This window comes from Triturus cristatus, chromosome 4_1 (genome assembly GCF_964204655.1).
Source record: "Triturus cristatus chromosome 4_1, aTriCri1.1, whole genome shotgun sequence".
Classification (NCBI taxonomy): domain Eukaryota; kingdom Metazoa; phylum Chordata; class Amphibia; order Caudata; family Salamandridae; genus Triturus; species Triturus cristatus.
The window spans coordinates 285,364,958-285,391,024 of NC_140585.1; the positions used below are offsets into that span (position 1 = coordinate 285,364,958).

The 26,067-nt window shown below is 44.0% G+C and overlaps 1 protein-coding gene across 2 annotated transcripts in view; it reads right to left on the reverse strand.

Annotated features, from left to right (window-relative positions):
- Positions 1 to 5,041: 5,041 nt before the first annotated feature.
- Positions 5,042 to 26,067, reverse strand: part of LOC146854287 (protein mono-ADP-ribosyltransferase PARP12-like) — a 271,064-nt gene continuing 250,038 nt past the window's right edge. For both annotated transcript variants that reach the window (XM_085652068.1, XM_085652067.1), the window contains one exon: positions 5,042 to 6,222. In XM_085652068.1, the coding sequence (XP_085508194.1) occupies positions 5,924 to 6,222 (299 nt within the window). In that variant the 3' untranslated portion in view covers positions 5,042 to 5,923. The remainder of the gene's footprint in view (positions 6,223 to 26,067) is intronic.

Sequence of the window (26,067 nt, forward strand, 5' to 3'; positions counted from 1 at the left end):
CCACTACAGCAATGTTGGCTGTAGAACTCAAGATAACATCTATTACCTCCACGTCCCTCTCGCCTCCCTCCCCCACGCAATGAGGCCCCTGTGCCTCGTAGACACCCCCCAACCAAAATAAAAAGGCACCGCCTCGCCACCATACCTGTTCTCTTGTGTCTGTAGATACGGTGGGGTGGGTGAGGCGCGGTCTCTCCTGTGGTGGTTTATTTCTTCTTCTTTTTTTTTCTTTGGATGTGCTGGCTTGGGTGCACACTTCAGCCTGCTCTGGTGTTCATGTAGGCCCAGTTTCTGGCCGCGCGGTGCCGGCGGTCGCAGGAGCCAGCTTCTACGTTCTCCTCTGGCTCTTTGCACACGCATATATACACATGCATATATAGACACACATATACACATATATACACACACACACACATATATACACACAGGTGCATATACACACACACATATATACACACACACATACATATATACACATATACACACACATATATACATATACGCACACATATACATACACACGCATATACACACACATATATATACACACACATACATATCCACACACAAACACATATCCACACACAATTACACACTGACACACATATATCCACACACACATATATAAATAGACACACACAGACATATACACACACATATATACACGCACATTTACATAAATACACACCCATTTACATATATATACACACATTTAGATATATACAACTTTGGCACTGTTTGACGAATCTTCGCCAACTTTTTCCAAAAAAGGTGCTCCGGTGATTCTTGTTGCACATGGAAAGTTTCTGTGATTTGTAAAGCGGGGGCTGACAAAAATGGAATTGAAAAAAGGGTGCATTTGCAATGTTAATTCCCATCGGAACCTATCAACATTACTACAGCCCAACCAACTGAATAGAATTACACCAAACTTGGCAGAAAGGTAGATGTTATGCAGATTGTGCGTTTTGTTATTTGGTGCTAGTAGCCACCTCCTTGAGACTAATTGCAATAATATAGGGGGGCTATGAAGCCCCCCCCCAGCCTGGGAATCACTGGGCTGGGGGGGTCTTCACAGCCTATGACTATATATGACGATATATAACTATGTGTATGTTTTGCTATATATGACTTTACATCATGCATATAGGGTCTTCACTATGACACACCACTGCTGTAAATGCTTCAATACAATAATACACCATGCCTGTGAGGACTTCAATATGATCAGACAACATACCAGTGAATTTGTCAATATATTCACACAGCTTCCCTGTTTGTACCTTAGTATAATCATACACTATCCCTGTGTGAATTTCAAGATGATAACCTAAACCCTGTGAGACCATCATTATGAAAATGCAAAGTGCCTGTGATTGCTTCAGCATGATTACACACTCTCCCTGCATCCATGTTGACACTTAAATATTGATTAAATACAATACATCTGAGGACTTTATTATAATCAGACCTCATCCCTGTGAAGATTTGAATATGAACATACATTATCTATTTGATGGTTTGAGTATGATCATACACTATGCCTGTGGGACCATGAATATGATCACACACCATCCAAGTGGGGACTTCAAGATGATAGCACAGAACCTTGTAAGAACTACACTATGGGCACACACCATCCCTATGGGGACTTCAATACAATAATGCACCATCCCTGTAAAGACTTCATTGTGATCACTCAACATTCCAGTGAGTACCTCAAAATAACACATTGTGCCTGTGCTCCTCAATAAGGTCACACGCCATCCTGTGAGTACTTCATGATGGTCATCCAACCTCCCAGTGAGGACTTAAATATGATCACACTACATCCCAGTGACAACCTCTATAGAATCACACATCATCCCTTTAAGGAGTTCAAGATGGTAATACACCATCATTGTGAGGACTTCAATATGATTGTATACAATCGCTGTGGGGACTTCTGTATGATCACACACCATCCCTGTAGGGAATTCTATAAGATCACATCCCATCCTTGTGTGGACGTCTGTATAATCACACACCATCCTTGTGGGGACTTCTGTATGATCACACACCATTCCCGTGAGGACTTCTTTATGACCACACACCATTGTTGTGAGGCATGATTTGCTTATGTGTTTTGTGATTTCAAATATGAAATCTGTCAAGTATTGGTAATGTAAAAACAAGTGTTTAAAATTAGGCATTTAAGTCTAGTAAATATAACACTCACAGTTCAAAAAAGGGAATATGCTCATATGATGTATGGCTTGTTCTAAAAAAATGGAGATAGTGCCATAATGGGCATTAAAATAAAATAGAATTAACGCATAAGATTACTGATAGGCATGCTACTTTTCCATTTAAATGGGTTCCCTCTCTGCTAATAGCATAAGTGTGTTATAATTCCTTTTGTGTGTTTAAGGTTGCAGTACCACCTTCTGTCTATGGGAGAAGAGCTGAGCAGAAACATAAACACACACGACAAAACACTGGTCCCCACAAGGTACATTTTCAATAAGTTGTAAAAATTGGTACATTTGTTTTTGGCGTCATTTTTTTATCATTTAGAAGACATTACTTTGTGGGGCCTTAGGTTCAAGTCACCACAGTGCAATGCAGTCCACACAGGGTGAGTGTATTATCACACTTAAGCCCAACAAGGATAGTAACATAAACCCTGGATTGCTCATATGCACACACTTCCATACACATTACCTCCCACAAACACACAACTGAAGTCACACACACACACACACCCACACACTCAGTCGCAAACAAACATATACTTGCACACATCAAGTGGCACACACATTCACCAATTCACTTTCTCTTACACACACACAATTGCACCCACAGACACAACCCCACAGTCAGTCATGCACACATCCATACAGACACCCCTGCACCTTCAGTCACACATTCACTGGTCCACACACACTTCCACAAACCTCTAGACACATTCCCTTGTACACACACACACACACACACATTCTTAGTAACACACAGTCCTACACCTACACACATATAGTCACACTCACAGATACACCAGATACACACACAACTACAGACATACACAGAAATATCCTCGAAAACTAAGAGGTTACTCACACTCACTTCAAAATCCTGACAGTCGCCCTTATCTACACTTTTACTAACACATACACACACACACAGCTACAAACATGCACACGGATATAAAACAATAATAGTTAGAAACAGTAACACATTGACAAACAACATGTAATTTTCTATCTTTGTACCAAACAATGCTGTGCTGAAAAGAACCATTTTTGTTGTTGTTTTTTAATACTTTTTAAATACATTTTTGTAGTTTTTTTGCTCTTCCAAAACTGGGGCAAAGAAATGGAAAAGGGAACTTCAACTTGGAGAAGGTAATGTAAAAAAAAAGGAATTCAACATTTGTGATGTTCCACAGCTTTTATGAATGCTGGTAGTGATTGCTCCCCCATACTGATCACCTTGTCTCATTCCGAGCAGAATATGACCGTCTTCTGTAGTTTTTGCGCATGGGGTGGTAGTCCCTAGGTGACTCTCGGCGGCACTGGGTCTCCTGGTGCCAAAGATGATCTGTCAGCAAAAGCTGAGGCCTCAGGTCCATCCCGCTTTATCAAGGACCTATTGAGGCGCTTGGTGTGGATGGTGCTCATGTGCTTCACACGCTCGGTGTGCCATGTGAGCACTTATTCCCGATGCCCAGGACAACTCTTTACTACAAATAGTGTTCTATAATATTATTGTCACAACTTTTTTGCTCCAGAGTGAATGGAGAAGAAAATCCAGACCAACTTTTTTCTTTTCTGGGTGGTTTATCATCCTCTTCGTCCTCCTGGTGTGTCTGTTCCTCCCGATCCATTTGCAACCCCGGCAGTTGAAAAATACTGCATAAATGACAGAGAAATTCAGTACAAATGACTATTGTACGTTTTCCAACTTAGTGCCACACCAAAATGACTTGGAAGGGTGGAAAGATGCAGACTGTTTACAACCAAACAGAAATGTTCTTTGGTTGTGTCATCGGATTCGCTGTGGATTTGTGGATCCACCTCAATGGGTCCGCTGATCTGTAAAATGTTAGGAAAAAAAAGATGAAACAACAACTTGAAATGATATTGTAGTTTAGTGTGACTAATAGCGAACCACTTGCCTCACTTCCCAGTTAATAAACCTCCTACATTAAGAGTTCAGCATAACAAAAAAACACTCTGGATCCTCCAAAATAGATCTTGCCTATATTTATGTCCAACGATAGAGGTGCAATGAGCACAGGACTATGTTTTTGTGAGAATTATTTTAGAAGAACATAGGACAGTAAGCTTGTTCATGCAGATGCCAGCTAAGGCATCTTAGGCTGGTTTTAATGCAGCACTAAACTGCAGATATAAGTTCACACCATGCTCCATACCCTTCTCTGCCTCTTCCATCCCAGCAATGATTATAATGATTGATTATGGAGCGATCATTAATGTGTGCTGAGAAGTGCAATTTTGCACCGCACACTTCCCTAAGACCAAGGCCTCTGTAAGTAACAAAATGAAGTGAATTTGGAATGAGACAGTCTATGGTCAAATTTGGGGCTGTGTTGCTTAGAAAACCCCCAAAAGCTTGAAGACTAAATATGATGTTAAGGATTTAGGTAAACTGATGGAACCTACGTAGTGGGTAATTGGAAAGTGATTTGGATAATATAGTTTTGACGATCACGGGAAACAGCAAGCCCAAGATATGTGATGCTGGTAGGTGGGATGGAGAGCAGCATGTTGAAAAATTTGGGATCAAAACTGATCTATGTTTTAAAACAGTGTTCGGAAAGTCATTTTGCAGGTCATTTGATCTGTGTGTGTTTCAGAATGGGAGAATATGGTGAATAGTCAATATCAATTAAATATTTCCTTTATGATATGATTGTTATTGTTATTTTGTTTACAAAACATTCACATAAAAAGTAGAACTATTGCTATTGTAATTTACAGAAAAACCCCTTGGATTTAAAAAAAATAGTAAATCAAACAAAATTGCTACCCTAGTCAGGTGCATAGTACATACTGATTTATATCATTTTATTTAAAACAAACCTTCAAATTCTCAGAAAAAAAACAAAGGTTAGAGTGACTTTATAGTTAGGTGTGCATTAAATACTTGTTTGCATCTTTAAAGAAAAGAAATAAAGAAAGTCACTGAAACATAACAAAGGTGAAGGGGTGTAATATGTAGGTCTAACCCTCCCATTTTTTATATTAAAAACCTTTTGAAATTAGCCAGTTATAGTTCACTCTGTGAACTATACCTTGCACCCTCGCCATGCACTGCTTACGGCCTCATATATTACATCACTCAAGACATGTTCAATGACAGCATTGATGATATCACTGATGACATCTCAAATGTTATCATTGATGACATCAGTGATCATATCACTGCTGACATCATCCACGGAGTGCAACAGTTCAATGTACACTTTTGACAAAGAAAAATAATTAGAGCTCTACACCTAAATTCAATTTTCGACAGTTTATATGCTGCTAATTTATGTAATCATTTACGAGTAGCTATATAAGCGAATGGCAGACGGACGCATGATTGACTTATTGATTGGTGTCCATTTAAAATCTTGACTTCTTTATTTGTAAAATCATTTGCATCACAATCAGAAACTGTCAATAGCAATGAATATTCCATTCCTGCTTTAGCTGACGCAGCAGCGCCCTTCATTTTTGTTGACTTCTTTTCTCAGTTCCTTGCCTGTGCATTGGACTGTGCATATGCCTGTCCCCCAGCCTGCCCATAATTCTGTGGATACGGTTGTTTTTTGCTGTGTACATTGGTCTTTGGAAATGCCTGTACATTGGTGCGTGCATATGCCTGTATCTTGTCATATACACAGTTCTGTGAATATGCCTGTGCATTGCAGTGTTTTTTAGTTTGCGAATATGCCTGTAAATTTCTCTGCAGTGCATTCTTTTTTATATTCCAATATGTAGTCTGGATACACTTGAAGCTTCTCGAAGATGACAAAAATAGATGGGTTACGCTCATTGTCCACACAGCTGTCATAAGCCATCCTCTGGTTGGTGGGTATAGGAGGTGGACGGGTGTAGCGTTCATGTCCCTTTACAAAGTCCCCAACTAAAACTCGCGCCAGAAACATAGACTTGCTGCTGGAAAAGGATTGGCAGTACTGGTGAGAATAAGAGGCATCTCTGGAAAAGTAACTCCCTAGGAAGAAAAAAAACAAGGAGATGTTATCAAAGGCAATATGCAGTTTCACAAATCTTGCCTAAATTTTTGTCAAGAATAGACGTACAATGAGCACAGGAACACGTTTTGTGAGAATTATTTTAGAAGAATATACGACAGTGAGCAGGTTCATGTAGATGCCTTATAAAGCATCTGAGCCTGGTCTTAATGCAGCACTAAATTTGCAGAGACAGGATCCTAGTTCACTCCATGCTCCGTTGGAGGACCTGTTCTAAGCCCCTCTATCCTTCTTTACCTCTCCCATTCTAGAGATTCCTGCATTGATTGATTAAGCAGTGATTATTTATATGTGCTGAGAACTGCAGTTTTGCACCTGACGCTTCCCTGAGGCTGAGACATATGTAGGTAATAAAGCTAAGTGAATTGGAGTCAAGTTTTAGTTGTTGAAATGTGAATTTATGGTCAGTTTTGGGGTTGTGTTGCTTAGACAATCACAGAAAACTTGACAAAATAAGAAGCTATGGATCTAGGGTGGAAACTGATGAAACTAGGAATGTGGTAATCTGGAAGGGGATTTAAATTGTATGGTTTTGATGATCAAGGGAAACGGAAATCCCAAGATGTGTGGTGCAGGTAGGTGGGACGGAGATCGACATGATGAAAAACATTTTGCATGCCATTTTGATCTATATGACTGGGTGGATATGGTAGGTATCCAATCTCAATTTGCAGATTCTTTAAGATGGAACTTGTGGTCAATGACAGGAGTATGTTAGGAGGATCAGGCATAGAAAGGCAATGAAGTGCTGAATTGGTCTTATTAAAAGAAGTTATGAATGAAAATAGATCCCAAAAATGGGCACAAATACTGTAGCATGGGGACTCAAATGGAGAAACTGAATGAGAAGTCTATAGCATTCCTGTAATTTTTGGAATGAGTTAAGTTGTTTGAAGGGATCTGTGCAAAGAACAAGGTTGAAAGAATGTCCTGTTCCCTATGAAAAATGTGAGAGGTGTGCCTAGTTACTTGTTCTTTTTGCATTTGTTATCCCGAGTGGGATGGGTATGCCCAGACGTGCGTCCCTTGCTCACTTTGTCACTAGATTTAAGCTAGCCTGGCTGATGAGGGGAGTTGCCCTGAAACCGATCCCAGGATGCCTTTTTTCAGCCCAGGGAGGACCTAGCCTGGCAGTTCGGGCAGACTGTTCCCATTGGGCACAGGGTCAAGACTCATTTGCATATGGCCGGGTTCAAACAGGAATGGCATGGGGAGCAAATAACAATGGATTTAGGCCCAGATCTCTGTACCGGGGTGAATGCATGACATTGTTCTGCATTCTGTCCATCATTTGTTCTTTTTGCATTAATTACTTAAGAGAGACTGTAAGAAACGAATTAGAGAGACTGGTACCTATCCACAAAATTGAGTTTGTAGCAGATAAAATGGTACTATAGTAGTACTATTTTTGTTCTACAAAGTGGGATTCATAAACCTAAAGGCAGAGACCTCCATCTCTCCAGTCGTTTCTGTGTGGAGGGAGATCTCAGCACATATACGAATAGGGTTTTGTACTATGTACTCGCCCCTTTCGACAGCCCTGTCATCGCATCTATCTTGTCATCTATGATGTTATTTCAGATATTGCAGTCATGTTATCAAGGATGTCATAGATCATGTCATGAGTGATGTAATATGAAGGCGAATTAGCAGTGCATGCCAAGGGCTTCAGTTGTAGTTACTTTAGGGCATGGGTTAAAGTTACTTGAAATAACTATAACTGGTATATTTCAGTGGTTTTGTGCATTTAAAGTGGTACGTTTTGAATGACTATTTCACCTAACTATAACAGCACTTTAACCTTTGTTTCTTTCAGTGAATTTCTAGTTTTTTTGAAATGTAAAGTAATATATAATTGCCTTATGTAACACCAGCCCCTTGCCCCTGTGACCAGACCCTGTGTCCAACCCTTCGGGAACAGCCAACCACTGGGAGGAGCCAACCCCTCACTGTGCATGGTGTGGGGTTGGCTGCATGGCCTGGCCATACCACCAAACCCAGCGACCAACCTATCATGAACAGCCAACCCCATGCTGCGCACGTCCTTTGACCAGGCCCTTTGTCCAACCCCCACTGGCAGCCAACCCCACACCTCACACAGCCTTTTGCCCCGTACAGTGTAGGGAGGCCCTACACCAAACATCTTGCTGGTGCCCAAGCCTACTGCTGAACACTAGACATGCGCAGCGAGGGGTTGAGTGCCAGGACATCCCCCCTGCACACAAGTCATAGGCAGCGGGGGTGGGCGCAGAGCCAGGGGCCTAAATCACCATGGGCAAGCTTGTCCAAATATAAGGAATGTAATTTTAAGTAAGTCAGATATACTGACTTTGTCTATGGGTCAGAACACCAAAATATAATAAAAGGCTTACTGGCTTTATGAAAGGGTCAGCATATCAACACACAACAACCACACCTATTGTCTTTTGTCCCAAAAATCACCAATAATTATAATTCAAATGTATCTTTCGTTAATTCTCGCAATGCAATATGTGAAAAAGTGATAGTATTATTATATTTTTAGATAAAATTTCATTTAAAAAAAAAAAAAAAAATCAACATGCCTTTCATTTTTTTTTTTAAACAAAAATGTAGCCATGAAACCACAAGTGTGTTCTGCACTCCAGGTGCAGAACATACCGCTCCAGCTAAGAGCGCCTTAAAAAATATGATACGTTCTCCTGGGGTCAAGGGATTATTGACCAAGGAGACTTACTGTTGTTTTTAATGTTGCTGGGGGGTTGCTCCAGTCCATGCAGCCCCCCACAACACTAAAAAAGGGCTTGGTGGTGCCGCTAGAAGAAGTCCTTGCAATGCATTATGGGACGCTCCTTGCCAGAGCAGTAAGTAATAAATGACCAGCTTCTGCTGATGGTGTCCCCAGGGCCCAGTCAAGGCTCAGGCCCCTTCCTCCTATTTAAAATTATGAGCCACCTCGGGCCCTACCCCACCCTAGGGGTTTTTGATAGCGCTTTTTGGATTTGCGGATCCACAGGTGGAATATAGTGTAGTTCTGTTTTAGACATGCATAGGAAGGAATGAGGCAGTTTAGCTAAGTCTGTAAAGGTGGGGAAAAGTAGTTTTATAGCTTTTTATTTTTTTTAAAAGGTTTATGGAGTACTGCGGTAGTACATAGAAAGTATTGCTGTACTTACAGACCCATTAGCTTATGCACCAGACCCTTATTCAGCTGGGCAGTGGTATGCCCAATTTCTGGCAAATTTTGGCCGGTCTGCTAGAACGAAAGCCACTGCAATTGTGCGTCTATGCAATTGGCCTTGAAATTGAGGGCTCCCACACCGTCTTTGGTGATTGGTAAATAAAGTTTTGTCAAGCCAACCCTCTATGGCCTCTCCCCATGTGAGTTCGATCAGAATAGTATTTAACAGTCAAAACACCCATGCCGTAAGTACTATCAGCAAATTTGCAAAATAATAATAGCCTTCGCAACATAAGCATTTTCGCCAGGGCCACTGACAAAGCTAGTGTGACCCAGAAACCCATCTGGGAGCGAAGTGCCGCAATAGTACGAATAAGATTCCCTTCTAATATATCTTGTGGCTCTTGGTACACCTAGATCCCTAATTAGCAAAATGTACATGAATCAATTCTGGAAGAAGTCGGCGTACGAGAAGTTTGCTAAGAATTTTGTACTCTGGATTTAACAAAGATATTGGCCGGTACAAGGATAGCTCCATAAGTGGACTCCCAAGTTTCAGCATTGAGGTGACTAGCGCCTCTCCAGTATTAGGGGAGGAGCACACCCATATCAAGAGAGGTCGCATGAAACTTTTTCAGGTGTGGAACCAATCAAGTGGCGTAAGTTGCATAAAATTCCACTGGCAATCCATCATAACCCGGTGTTTTATTACAAGCCAACTCCTTGATAGCCCCTCGTATCTCCTTTGACGTAATTGGAGCACCAAGAGCTTCCCTATCATTCGGAGCCACTCAGGGTAACTGTACTTGACTCAAGAACTCCGTTATTGCTGCTGGGTCATAGGGGCTGGGCCACGTATAACACCATGTTGAACTCGCAGAATGCCATATTGATCCCGAACTGGGTCACAACCTGATCCTGGGGAGGCACATATATCAATAATATTGGTGTGGGAGACAGATCAGGTTGGATTAGTTGTGCCAGACTTGTCCGTCACTGTGTGTATCTTTTGTGTGTACACTCTATAGTCTGTTACTCAGAGATGTTTCAGGAGTTCCGTGTGTGTGATCCCAGCTTCTTGTAAGTCCGCAACTGTGTCATGGTTCACCACCACGTCCCTTTCTAGGGGGCCCAGATGGGTCTCCAATTGTGTTAATTCCCTATGAATCACCTGGCTAGCTCCCAATATTGTATTGATCGATGTGCCTCACATCATTACATTAAACATCTCCCACTCCACCAACGGTGAAGAGGCTGTGCCGGCATTATCCGAAAAATATGTAGAAATGGCTACAGGCAGGGTTTCTTTAAACACGAGTCTTCTAATAACAGAGGCTGTAGGCGTCAGGTTGGGATTCAGGGTTGGGACTTGTCCCCAAGCAAGTATTAATTCTAGGGGATTTTGGTCGGAGATCGTCGGCCCTAAATATGTTCTGTTCGTAACACTAGGCTGCAGGCTTTGAGTGCAGAGGAGTGGAATGGAGGGCATGTGGGTGTGAGTAAGAAGAGTATTCTTTCATACCCTCATTGTGACTACCCCAAAGATCTAAAGTTTCCCAGCCATCTAGCCACTGTCTCAGCAACTTGGCCTGTAGTTCCGAAGTTGGACCCGGTAGGGGGTGGGTGTGAACAATCCAACGCTGTGTCCAACACTGCATTGAAATCAACCCCCAGTACCCATGGGAAGGAGCCTATTCCGCCACCACAGTCAAAAGTGTGTGTAGAAGACATCTTGTTCAGTGCTTGGTGCATATATGCAGTCCAGCACTAAGGTGCCCCTGAGCAAAACATTATATAACAAGAAACAGCGGTTCCTGCAGACAAAGTGTATCATATATAATAATAATTTTACTCAATGGTAATATTCATGGGAAAAGATAGGTCAAAAAGAGAGTCATAATCACACACAACAAGACATTTTAAAATTATTAACTGTTTATATAAGAATTTAAATGCAGTGCAAAAAGTTGACAATTTGTGGCATAAAAATAGGTTTAAAAATATTCAAACAACCATGAGGCAAATATATATTAGTTATTGAAAGCCTTCTAATGCAATAGTAGGGAGGCTGGAAGATGGTTCGCATTGTGAATGCCTGTCGACGGCGTTTCGACCCCACAGTCAATAGAGGGGTCTCTTATCAGGACCTAGTAATAGGGACACCTGAAGGATCAACAATAAACTGTCAGTGTGAAGTTGTGCACACCAATCATAAGGAGTTGCTCTACGCAGTGCATAAGGAGCGGGGGTACTCGCATAAGGCCTAACCGGGCACCCTGTGAAGGGAGATTGACAGTTCTAACGGCTTATTTGTAGATACAAACCTCTGTGTTATGTAGGGATAACTCACACACATGGATCTGTGGTGTAAGTAACCATCCGACATATCGGGAAGGGAAGAATAACATATTTTTCTTCTACTGGATATGGGCCCGTCTAAAATAGAAGCGTGCCTTGACAAATGCCGAGGAGATCAAAGGAGAACCACTGTAGTCGGCCTCCCGAGATAGAATGACCATTTGGAGGCCGACTACGGTGGTTCTCCATTGATCTCCTCGACATCTGTCAAGGCATGCTTCTATTTTCACCTTCTACTTCTTTTGACCAACTTTTTTCACTGCATTTAAATTCTTACATAAACAGTTAGTAGTTTCAAAATGTCTTGTGTGTAATAATGACCTATCTTTTCCCATGAATACTACCATTGAATAAAACTATCATCATATATGATGCACATTGTCCGCAGGAACCGCTGTTCCTTGTTATAGATTAGATACCCTGGTTCCGTGTGAGTACGGTGGCTCTTGTTTCTTTGAACCCGAGCAAAACATAGCTACCCTGTGTGTCAATGTTTGAGTCAAGCACCACAAACGGGACTCCAGCTCGGAACTAAATATCAGCCCCCTGGAGTAAGCGGAGTAGGATGTGTGAAAAAGTTGACCTTTTCATCGTTTGCTGAGTTTCTGGGCCTCAGAAGTCACTATGTGTGTTTCTTGTCAGAATATAATGTGGGTGTTCCGCCTATGCAGTTAGGCTAGTATTCTATGTCTCTTGTGTTCTGCCCCATACCACTCACACTCCAAGTAATAATATAGCATAACATGACAGAGATAAATGAACAAGTCCCCCCTCACATTGGCAGTGCTTCCCTCCAATACAGCTGGTGATGTCCATAAACCATAGCCAACAGTGGTAAAAAGCTCATGCTAGTAATCATATCACCGGAGCCACGATATTCGAAGACATGAAAAGTGTTTAGACGTATCTAGCCAGAAAAAAACATTTTCCCAATTCTGGGTCCAACATAGAACATATGTTAGACCAAACCAAAAGCAACAAACAAAACAGCATTACTGTATAATATTACATGCAATCGCCTACAGTGGGGGAACAAACTGAACCCCTGTGTAGCTCCACTTAACCAGGGGGAATAGCAAAGAGCTGTGTCCCACACTGGGGCACCGGGAATCTTGTACGGCAGTAACTGTCAGGGAGTAACACAGGGAATATGGAACAAGCATTTGTAAAGATATTGCAGTATGCTGCCTACCTAAGTCAGAAGTCCAGCCAGGGGAGGCAAGATAATAGAGCAAGAGGGGGAGAAAAGGGAGGGGGAAATGGGGAAAGGCAAGGCAGAGCACTCTTTTATGGTACCTCTTTAATGGGACAGCTGCAACAAGGCTATGATGTAATCCATTAATGGGATAGCATCAAGAGGTTCATAGTGGTACAACCCCCAGCAACATTAAATCAGAATGTCAGAGGTCTGAGGTGTCACGGTTGGGAATAGTGCCACTGGTATTAGAGCCTGAGTCATAGTTCAGACTCACTGAGGAGCTTGAGGAGGGTTTCCGCTGGTGAGGTTCAAATTATGTCATGGATGTTAGTACTGCTGTCTACCCTCCAGGGCTTGCTGTGGTGAAGTCATCATCCTTAGGACCTGTCGACAGACTCGCCTCTTAGACCGAAGTAAACTTTGCACTCTCTGCTGTGAACATGCTGCCGGAGGCGGGCAGCATGCAGTTGGATATTGGCGCTCTAACCAGTCCAAGGCAGTAACCGGAGTATCAAAAACTAAGAAGCACTCATAGTGCAGAACCTTCAATCAAGCTGGAAACATTATAGCATAGGTCAGGCGCTCTGCTCGCAGCTGCCACTTGACCGATTGGAAGGAGGCACGGCATCTCTCTACCTCTAGCGAGTAGCCCAGGAAAACGGACACCGAGTAGTTGTCGACTCTGATAGGGACAATCCCTATAATTTAGCATTGGGGCAAGGCAGCACACCCAGGGGAGGGCGCCGAGATGTCACCCTATGTGCTTGTTCCACTGTGAATAGAAGCGATAGGTCCTGGGGGGTGATAATTTTCTGGATCCATTGGTTAATAGGTACAGTCAGATTGGGGCCCTCGATGCCTATCAGCACCCCCATGATCCGTACATTATTCCATCATGCTCTGCCCTCTGCATCCCCTGCCCTTTCATTCAGGACACTGATTTGTTTTTTTGAGTTCAGAGATGGATGTGGAATGAGCAGCCTGTCGAAGGACCACATCCGATAATACAGTTTCCGCTGAGAGTAGCCCGTCCAACAGTTTGTTGATCTGCACATAGTAAGCCTAGGTTTGTAGGCAGAGTATCAGTAGTATCCCTAAGTGTTTGATGGCAGACTGGGAATTTCGGAGTATCCGGTCAAGTGTATCTGGCTGAGGAGCCAGGTTTGTGGGTGGAATACAATCATCCAGAATGTGTGTTAAGGAACCATCCGACTGACTCAGTGGTGCAGTCAGGCGAGCTGGCAGAAATCATGAACGACAGGTTTGGTGTGCCCCATAGGGTTCATAGACCCAGAGAAAGGCTGAAGGTGTCAGGAATCGCGACAGACAGCGCCTTCCTCATTACTAAGTTGATGCAAAAAGGAAAATGCTACGTACCAGTAGGCATCTGTTCTTGGCATGTAGAGCTGCAGAATATTATACTTTTGCATAGATCGCCATTTGGTGTTGGGCTCAGATGTTTGGAGTTTGTTGTTGTCTTGGAAGAAGTCTTTGTAGTCATCAGATAGGTGACTCCTTCCCTTGGACGATAGTTCACATGGGCATCGACTCCATTGTTTTTCGCCATGATGGGAAATGATGAAGTTTGTAAGAAACAGAAAAGATGTCCATGTGAATGTATCTAAGTAATATAGCACTGGAACAGATAGAGGTTCCGGGGAGGCGGGTGGGCGTATGATATTCTGCAGCTCTACATGCCAAGAACAGATGCATACTGGTAAGTAGCATTTTCCGTTCGAGGCATATGAGCTGCAGAATTCATACTTTTGCATAGACTGTATAGCAGTGCTCTCCGCTAGGGATGGTCACCTGCATCTGTTGCAGTGGCCTGAAAAAGTGTTTAAGAACAGCCTGGCCTAAAGAAGCCTGTCATCTAAGGGAAGGTTCTGTAAGAATGCCATGGAAGCCCCTAGTTTGCGTGTTGAGTGCGCTCTAGGGGGAATTGGTAATGTGCGTTTTGCCTTCTGGTAGCATATTTTAATGCATTTGACTATCCACCTGGAAATTCCAGCTTTGGAGATGGGGTTTCCTTTATGAGGTGGAGAGAAAGCTACAAACAGTTGGTTTGTCTTTCTAAAGGGTTTAGTTCTGTCAATGTAATAAAGTATAGCTCTTTTGACATCAAGTGTGTGAAGAGATCTCTCTGCTACGGAATCTGGGTTTGGGAAAAACACGGGTAACTCTACAGATTGATTAAGATGAAAAGCAGAGATTACTTTTCGAAGGAATTTTGGATTGGTTCTAAGAACAACCTTGTTACGATGTATTTGTAAGAATGGTTCTTGTATGGTTAAAGCCTGGATCTCACTTACTCTCCTGAGAGAGGTGATTGCGACAAGGAAAGCTACTTTCCATGTAAGGAATTGCAGTTCGCATTTGTGTAGAGGTTCAAATGGAGGACCCATGAGCCTAGTAAGGACAATGTTTAAATTCCACACCGGAGAGGGTGGTATTGTGGGAAGAATAATCCTTCCATGAACGCTTTGATAGCGGGTACCCTAAACTCTGACAAATGTTGTCTGTTTTGCAGGTAGGCGGCAAGGGCAGCAAGATGTATTCATATGGATGTATATGCTAGATTACATCTTTGTAGATGCAGCAAGTAGCAAATAATGTTCTGAATTGAAGCATCTAGCAGGTCAATTTTGTTATTATTGCAGTAAATGACCAATCTTTTCCATTTGGCTGCATAGCAAGCTCTAGTAGTAGGGCGTCTGGCTTCTTTGATAATGTTCATACAGTCCGGTGGGAGGCTGAGGTAACCGAACTCTAGGACTTCAGCAGCCAGATTGCTAGATTCAGTTGAGCTGGATGCCTTATCTCTCCATGGTTCTGCATAAGCAGCTTTGGGGAGAGCCGCAGTTTTTGGTGTGGAACTACTGAGAGTTCCAGGAGTGTTGTGAACCAAGGTTGCCAGGACCAAGTGGGAGCAACTAGGATCATCTTGAGAGACTGTTGTTTGAGCTTGCGTACTACTAGCAGAATGAGTGGGAGTGGTGGAAAAGCGTACGCAAAACTGCCTGACCAGTTCATCCATATCGCATTGTCCTTGGACAACGGGTGTGGAAACCTGGCGGCGAAGGTTGGGCATTTTGCTTTTGCATGTGGGGCGAACAAATCTATGTCCGGGTGGTCCCACATTTTGAAAAATGGTTGAAGAACTTGAGGATCAAGTTCCCATTTGTGTCTCTGCTGTGTTTGACGATTTAGCAGATCCGCAATCTGATTGTGTACTCCTGGAAGATGTTCTACCAGAAGATATATGTTTTGCGGAATGGCCCATCTCCGTATGCTTTGCGCTAGTTGAGAAAGCTGCAAAGAATGTGTTCTTCCATGTTTCTGTATATAATACATTGCTGTCATATTGTCCGTGTGGACAAGGACAGTCTTGTTGATGAGATGTACCTGGAATGATTTTAATGCTAGAAATATTGCCAGTAATTCTAGGTGATTGATGTGGAGCACTTTTTGTTGAGTGGTCCACCTGCCCTGAATTGTGTGGTTTAGGAGATGGGCTCCCTGGCCGGTGAGTGATGCGTCCGCTGTTAGCACTATCTGTGGAACTGGGTCTAGGAACGGCCCCGCCCTCTGGAACGGTTTTGTGTGTTGCACCACTGTAGAGAGCGATGTGTGCGACTGTCCACAAACACCCGATCTGAAAGTTGACCTTGAGCCTGGTTCCACTGACGTACTAAGCATTCCTGTAAAGGGCGCATCTGAAGTCTTGTATGAGGTACTATGAAAATGCAAGAGGCCATCATTCCTATGACTTGCATAAACACTCGAGCTGGTAGGGAGTGTTGGGGTTGAAACTTTGTGATGAGGGTTTGCATACTGGCTATCCTGGCTGGATTGGGGTATGCCAGAGCTTTGGAAGTGTCTATTGTGGCCCCTAGATACTGATGTAGGTAGGAGGGCTGGAGATGTGACTCGGTTAGGTTTATTGTGAACCCCAAGTCATGGAGCAGCTGAATTGTTTAGTAAGTGTGAAGAACACACTGGCTGTGTGACTTGGCTTTTATCAGCCTGTCGTCCAGGTATGGAAACACATGAATCTGTTGTCTACTACAGCGAGACATTTTGTGAAGACCCTGGGTGCTGTGGTTACTCCGAATGGGAGAACCTTGAACTGATAGTGTTGCCCGTCCACTGTAAACCTTAGATATTTCCTGTGAGCAGGGTGCATAGGAATATGGAAGTAGGAGTCCTTGAGATCTAAAGTGGCAAGGAAGTCACCTTGTTGAAGCAGTGGAAGGACTTGTTGAAGAGTGATCATGTGAAAGTGAGCTGACTGTATGTAGAAATTGAGAGGTCTGAGGTCTAGTATTGGTCTGAGAGTACCGTCCTTTGTGGGGATTAGAAAGTACAGGGAGTAAACCCCTGTCCCTTGATGCTGTAGGGGAACTGGTTCTATTGCATGCTTTTGAAGTAGTGAGAGAACTTCCTGTTTGAGGAGCGTTAGATGTTCCGTGGACATTGGACTCCGTTTGGGCAGTATGTTGGAGGGAGTTGCAGTAAGTTCCTGGTAGTAACCATACTGGATAATTTGTTTTACCCACCTATCTGTAGTGATGGAGTTCCAGACAGGTAGGAACTGTGAGAGTCTCCCTCCGACCAGAGTGTGATGGTCTGGAGGGAGTGTAGGGAAGGCATTGTTTGGTAGTGGGGGAGGTCCGATTGTTGTTACCTAGGCCTCTCCCTTTGTTATTATTTCCCCTGTAGCCACCTCTGAAATATCCCTTGTTGGAGGATGTTTGTGTGGGGCTTTTGTAGGAGAAGGAAGCAATGTCTGCGCTGATATTTTTGGATGCACCCCTATAAAAGGAGCGATCGAAAGGAGCCTCGTGTTGATGGAGACTGTAATGCTCCCATAGATTTTGCAGTGTCCGTGTCTTCTTTTTATTTTTTCTAAAGCTGTGTCTACAGCTGGGCCAAACAGGTGTTCTTGGTCGAATGGCTGATTTAAGATAGTAGTTTGCACTTCTTGTTTAACACAGTTGGACACTGATCCCACAAAGGAATTCATGAAACTACTTGACTCCATTTTGTCTAAAGCTGAAGATATGGGTTGGATTAACGATTCCACACAAAAGTTCTGACAGAACACTACACCTAAAACACCGCATATATACATGCTTCCGAAGATTCATAAAGACGCGGTGAACCCTCCTTTACGACCAATGGTGGCCGGATGTGCATCTATTCACGAACCGATTGGACAATACTTGGATTACCATTTACAGACGTTGGTACAATCCTGGGGCACATATGTAAAGGATACCACTGACTGCCTGAAAAAAGTAGAAGCTATGTGCCATCATTTCAAAGAAGAGATCTTACATAGACGTAGTAGCCTTATACACCTCCATTCCCCATAATAAGGGTTTAGAGGCAGTGGAATGGAGACTTCTGCAGGATTCTACACATGATTACAACAGAGTATTTCTATTGGAATTACTTAATTTTTCAATTTATCACAGTTATTTCTCTTGGAAAGAAAAGTTTTTTCTACAATGCACAGGAACCTCTATGGGTTTTCCAGGAGCCCCTGCCTACACCAATACATATATGGCACACTTTGCAAGATATGCACATATTACACAATCCAAGGTGGCAAGAAAACCTCATCATATATATGCGCTACATAGATGATGTTCTAGTGATCTGGAAAGGAAGTTATGAAGTGCTGGAAGGATGCATTAACGAACTGAATCAATGTAACCCACGCATCGAATTTACGTTCACCATTCACCCTCAGACAATTCACTTTTTGGATATCGAAATACAGAAGACAACAATGGGTTTACAGACATCAGTATACAGAAAACCAACAGATGTAAATAACGCTTTACATTATACAAGTGCCCATCCAATTTCTTTGAAAAAGCACTTGCCTGTGTCACAACTCATTAGGATCAAAAGAATCACATCTCAAGAGGAGCAAATTGAGCCTCTTATTGAGGAACAACTAAGCAGATACAAAGAAACGGGATATCCCCTACAGGTTCTAAGTTCAGCTAAAGAAGTGGTAGCGCAGAAGAGAAGAGAAGACCTTTCGCAAAAATCAACTAAATCAACCAACAAACGGGAAGTATTTGTTATAAAACACTCGGAGCAATCAACAAAAATTTAAAAAATCATAACTAAACGTTGGGAAATCATAGAACAAGAGGTTGACTTTACATCAGTGTTTATGGACAAACCTATCTATGCTTACACTCGTTCTAAGAACCTGAGGGATTTGTTAAAACCTAAACATAATCCTTCAATTCAGACATATAGAGGTAAGAGAAAATGTTGGAATTGCGGTCAGTGTGGAAATATATTTCCAGGAAATACTTTTTCTCACCCTCATACAGGCCAAAAGATCCAATTAAGACACACATCAGATTGTAACACAGAGGGCGTTATTTACGCAATTCAATGCATTGCAGACTCACATACGTAGGAAGAACATCACGTAAAATCAAAACTCGTATAATAGAACACAAAAGCATGATCCGTAACAACAATTGTAACTCCTGTTAACACACCGTATACTATCCCTCAGATCAAGTTCACCATAATAGAAAAGATTGACTCAGTTCCAGGAATAGATTACAATGTAGCACGCAGGGAAACGTTTTGGATTAAATACTCGGGTACCATCATTCCTGGAGGTCTTAATGACCATTATGAATTATTGTGTTTTTTGTAAACATATGGATTAACTTGGACGTTTGTGCAGGATTTGCACACATATATAAATCTATTACAATCTATCTTTCCTTCCTTCCTTTTTTCTGTGACTATTTCTATTTTTAAGCCTTAAACTTCTCATTTTTCTACCTGGCACTTTGTTCCATTTTTCACATTCGTCAGGAAGCAGTTGTTATTAAGTAACACAACATACTAATTTCTGTAGGATATTACCCTTCACATATTGCCACATGTTTTAATGGTTTATTCGTTTGGCATAGTATGGCACACCTGGTATCTTAATTTCTCCAGATGTGATTCGGCAACTATATATGCGGCGCATTGTACGTTTGGGTTTTGAGCAGTAGTCCCGGGAGTACCAGTGCACTGATAAAGAGGGATCAATAAAGTTAAATTTGAACAGCACTTTTTAAACCGCATACGTCACGACATACGCACGCCCGACAGTGGTCACGAGGATTCCTTTGACTCATCGTCTCTCGGAGCGAGTCACTGGTGAGCTGTAAGTAGTTAAAGAAACCTGATTTCGTTTCTTTTTTTGGAAACTATAATTTGAAATTTGTTTGCCTACTGGCCTTCGTTTAACCAACGCCTCGTTCTTTTATAGAATTGGAGCACGTATTCTCTGCCACTTGGTAAGGTGCCTTTTTATATGTAGTTCACTGGGTGTATCGATAAGCAGGAACCATCCCGCGTTTGTTTACTTTTGATTTTTTTTTGTGTAGAGTCAGAAGCTCGCATTTCACTGCATTTGCGGTAAGCATGGTTATGTCTGGTAAACACTGATACTTTTTTGTAGTGTCTAGCTAGGCACGCTCTAGTGTTACACCAGTGATGTAATACACACTTCACATCCACCCACCACAGGCGTCACCAGTCAGGTGACCCTACCAATAAAAGGGGCCGGGCGCTCATGCCCTGGGCAGTTGTTACACCACCCTGCAGAGTGTCTGTGTCCGTCCTTTATTACTATGTGGGCCTGAGGCCCAACTGTACAGTGGCGACGAGGGTGGGATGTGTCCGCGTGTGCAGCTGCCGTTTGTGAAGGTGGTGTGAAAGGGGATGTGTGCGGCTCGTGTTAAGGGCACCCCCCTTGCGGATGGCGAAGCTATTGTCGGAAGAGCTGCGGGGAATGTGAGAAGCCCCGGGGTGAAGAAGATAAGTGGGAGCCCACCCCCAATTGAAGAGTCTACAGCGGTGCCGTCCCCCACGAGGTAAGTCCTGCGAGGCCAGACTACCCTGACGCCGACTGTAGGGCGAGTAAAGCGAGCCGTGGCACGCTTCCGCCGCCTGCTTACAAGAGCACAGGAGGTCTGTGGGGGTCCACCTGCCTTGAAGGTAGAAGGCAAGCCTGCCGCGCAGAGGAGGGAGAACGGAGTAGCTACCCGCGAGGAAGAGGAGCTCTGCCAGTAGCGGAGCAAGGAAGTTCCGGCACCGGTTCTAGCCCCTCCCCCCTACTTCTCCGCACAGCGAGGGAAGTGGAAGAAGACTGCGGAGGGCGGGTAGAGTAATGCAGTAATCAAAGCAAGGGAGAATTGAAAGTAATTATCTGCAGCACGTACTGCGAATAATCAACTGCAGCCATCGGAAGTGGCAAGAAGTGTCTCTCCATGTAATCCACTGAAGTTGCACCTGGCCTGACTGCTTGGCCCCACTAAAGAAACAAGACTCACTGCGGTGAAGAAGGTCCTGCCGAGGCTGGCAACAAGCGTGCTTCCCAGAGGAAATATCCGTCTGTGAAGGTGCCCATCATGTGGCTGGGAAATCCTTAACTCCAGTAAGCCCGCAATCAAAGCACCGGAGGAGATCTGCAAAGTCAGCAGCCTGAGAAACTGACTGAGATCCTTAAAGCGGCGATGCCTAAGTAGTGGGGCTTAAATCGGCAATGCCACCTGCTGGCTGCTGATGGGACCACCTCTAAGAAAAGAGCACAGTGTTGAAGAAAGTGCACGGAAAGACAGTTGCATGCTGCTACAATAGAAACAGCAATTGAGGCAAAGGTGAAAAAAAGACTAAGTAACAGCAGGAGGGGACAAAGCAGCCCCTACTACAGTGGTGTCCCGTGCCAGATGAAACCCCCCACAGGGCACAGTGCAAAAGAAAGCAACACAAGTGATGGGAGGAGAGCACTAAAGAAAAGACTGTATACCGTAGTTAGATCACAATGAAGACTGCCAGGTCATGCAGAGACTGCAAAAAGAGAGGCAACTCCATACGCAGACGTTGAAAAGGAAAATACAACATCAAGCAAGTGTGCAGCAGCACAGGAACAGCTGCTACAGTCTCAGAAACAGAACACTGAACAAAATGTGCAACAAGTGCATTCAGTGGAGAAAACGAGCGAAAGGTGCAGTCGGAGGCGCGCCAAGCAGAGGCGACCAGAAAGAGGTTGAAGAAGTGGTCAGTTAGACCACCAGAAGCACAGACGCCCTGAAGAGGACAGAATTGAAGAAGACCCCGAAGAGGGCAGAATTGAAGAAGACCCCGAAGAGGGTAGAATCGAAGAAGACCCGAGGAGGACAGAATTGAAGAAGACCCGAGGAGGGCAGAATTGAAGAAGACCCGAGGAGGGCAGAATTGAAGAAGACCCCGAAGAGGGCAGAATTGAAGAAGACCCCGAAGAGGGCAGAATCGAAGAAGACCCCGAAGAGGGCAGAATCGAAGAAGACCCCGAAGAGGGCAGAATTGAAGAAGACCCCAAAGAGGGCAGAATTGAAGAAGACCCCGAAGAGGGCAGAAGAGCAAGACCTTCTCACAGAGATGGTTGCAACGAAAGTCCCCAAGAGGAAGTACAAGTCCTACTGACTGACAGGACAGACCTGCGACAGGCCCACAGGGAAGGTGAAACTGTTTGGACGACGACGCGGCCAGCGAGGTGTCTATGTGACGTCAACATGAGACGTCTGGCAGGATATCACCTCCACGTGGGATCCTGATCGAATGGAGGAGAAGAGAGTGGCATAACGCCAGCCACTCCACGAAGGGAGAAGGAACAGCGACTAAGTGCCACAGGGCAGATAACCATCACGGGCGTGCAGGAGAAAAGGGACAGAGCGACAAGGCAGAGGGCTCATATCACCACAATATGAGCACACCCCGAGACACCAGACAGCCACTCGCCAGACCGACGTCCCGGGAGACAGCCCACGGAGAAGAACCAAACGCAAGCCGCAACTAGCGCGAAGCGAGTATCGCTCCAATGCTTCCCCGCCCGACTAGTCAGTCCCAAACATCGGCGGCCCGAGTCACATGACATCCCTGCATCTCACCGCAGATGCCACGGGTGACGGACAGCCTCAGCAAGATAAAGGCAAAATGCGAAGCCCTTCCAGTCCTTGCTCCACAAGATCAGACCGCCGCCTGCGGCCCAACTGAAGAACAATCACCGGAGTTCCACGAGGCGAGCCACTCAGGACCCGTCTGTGTGCCACTGTCAACCTGCAGCAACCCGAAGTAGAGCACACTCACGGTCCACACGGCTCCAGGGCAGCCCAGCGGGAAGACTCTCCAGGAGGCTCCAATGGGAGAAGAGTGTGAGTGAGAGAGGCAAACTGGAAGTAGCTTGGCAGTCAGAAGCAAAGAAGACCATCAACCACGCCGCCTCCAGATAAAGGCTTCACATACAGAGATCTTCCAGAGTCGACCTCACCGCAGCTCTCAATGCACTGATGCTGGACCTTCATACAGGGACTTCGATGCTGTGAGACCAGACCGGCCTAAACACCTTGCCACGGCCAACAAAAACATCATGACCATGCCGTCCAAGGCTCCAGCACCGCCTGGCTGATGGCCTGAAGAAACTGATTCAGTACTATCCGTTGTGTGTTTATGTTGTTCCAGGTTGGACTGTTATTTTTCTTTTCATTAAAGGTGGGGGGGGGGGATGTAGTGTCTAGCTAGGCACGCTCTAGTGTTACACCAGTGATGTAATACACACTTCACACCCACCCACCACAGGCGTCACCAGTCAGGTGACCCTGCCAATAAAAGGGGCCGGGCGCTCATGCCCTGGGCAGTTGTTACACCACCCTGCAGAGTGTCTGTCCGTCCTTTATTACTATGTGGGCCTGAGGCCCAACTGTACATTTTTGATCGACACACTGGATTCATTTCGGTTCCTTTTGCCTGTAGATATGTATGAACCAGAGCGGACTTAAGGTATGTCACGGCAGTTTATGGTGGGCACACGTGTTAAACTCATTCATGCTCGGTTTACTCACAGCACATATCACACGTTGGGCAGTGGTGGCACCGGAATGCAGCGGGTTTATTGCCCCTCACAGTATTCCTTACACCTATGTTTTCCTTTCTCTTGTATTCATGGTGATACACTCCGCTTTGATCTCCACTTCTTCACTCGAGCCTCATTTATTTCGTTCTTCTTATGGAGTGTGCAAATCCTACTTTTCTGATTGTATTTTCCATTGATAAACACATGGAATTGACAATGTTCTCATTTTTACTTTTGTAGTTCCGAACGGAGGCAGCTATCAGTTGCTCATCTAATGCTCCTTATCATTGTTATCTTATTATATGTACCCCTGAAGAAGGGTTTTTTAACCCGAAATGCATTGGGTCGCTTTTTAGTTTCTATTTGTTAGCATCAGATTGAACACAGAGATTGTGTTAATTGTTTGTTATCAACAATGTTTTTTGCTTAAACAAACTTGTAACATATAAGGATGAAAGTAGAAACACATTTTGAAAAAAGATTTTGGTGTAAAAGAGTTATTGTTTGTATGAAAATCGAGTAAAGGAAATAAAACAATAGAAGCCTTAGGGACATAACCTGTGCACTGCGTAGGTTCGGATTTTTCCGTGTCCTCACATAGGCACTTCTTGTTTAAAACCAGAAATGCGCAACCATGCATGTCTGCGTAGTAAGACACTGGTGTTGACAGATCTAGATGCGGTGTCTGCTGCATCGATGTAACATTTAATGGATGCATTTGTAATTAACTTGCCCTCCTGGACCAGATCATTGGCTTTGGCCTTATATTGGTCAGGCAAATGCTGAATTAGGTCCTCAAGCTCATCGTAGTGAGCCCTATCGTACCTGGCAAGCAGTGCTTGTGCATTAGTTATCCTCCAGTGATTAGCTGCTTGGAAGGCAACTCGTTTGCCTGAAGCATCTAGCAGTTTAGACTCTTTGTCTGGAGGTGGAGCATCACCGGAGGTGTGAGAATTGGCATGTTTCCTTGCATTGGACACTACTAAAGAATCTAAAGGGAGTTGTCCTTTAATGTAGGTGGGATCATTGGGGGCGGGTTTATATTTATTATCAATGCGAGGATTGAGAATTCTGGCCCGTACAGGCTCTTTGAAGACCTCTGGTGCTTTTTTGAATGACACCTTTGAGCAAGGGCAATATTTGTATTGTCTTTTGTGACTGGGCAAAAGTATCTACCAGGAAGTCTTCCTCCATGGGGTCTGAATGCATTTGTACGCCATGATATTGGGCAGCCCTATCAATAAGCTGACTAAACCCTATGTTGTCATCTGGGGGAGATGGCTGTGTTGGGTATGCATCTGAATCAGGAAGGTCTAGAGGATCTGCAGGATCATTGTAATCTGCCCATGTGTCCTGTGGTATATCAGTGTCATCATCAGGGTCGTCTAAAGGGTCATTATGTCCACCCCATCCCCTAGGTCATCATCATCCTGTCTCATCTTTGGTATTTCTTGTTTTAATTGAAGTTATGTGCAGGAAAAGAAAGACAGCCGACACGTGTCAAATAGATTTTGGATGGGTAGGGGACAGGACAGTTGGAGAGTCATGGAGTTGAAAAGAAAGAATTGGAAGGTGCGTAGTTCAGAAAAGGGAGGGGACAAGGGACAGGACCAGGATAAATGGCTAATACAAGAGACAAGGGACAAGGGGGAAGGTAGGAGAGGTAGACAAGGTAGTGAGTGGAGAGAAAGGGAGAGGAGAGACGGAAGCCGGTCGGGCAGGACCAGGATAGGTGGTTAATATAGTGAGGCGGTTAGTGGGTCAAGGGTGATACATAATGGGGTACGGGGTATAACGGGGATTGACGGATATGGGAGAGAAAAATGTGAGTCAAAGGTTGGAAGGTCAAAGGGGAGACAAAGAAGGAGGTTGAAAGTGTAAAAGAGGGGTACATTGTAAGTAATTGTTCAAAGTGCAGTACGTTTTCAATGTTAAAATTAAGTAATTTCAACACAGATCATGACAGATCATACGTGGGACCTGCTTTAATCTGAACACATCACTCCTGTTTACTAGCAACTGCAGGCCCGAATCACATCAGAATGAGAGATTAATCATCACTTTTACGGCCCGTGCCGTACGTCATATTTGGACCGCTTTCCGGCACTCACTTGCTATTTAAGGATACCGGTTAGCAACCGCAGACACTTATCCAGACC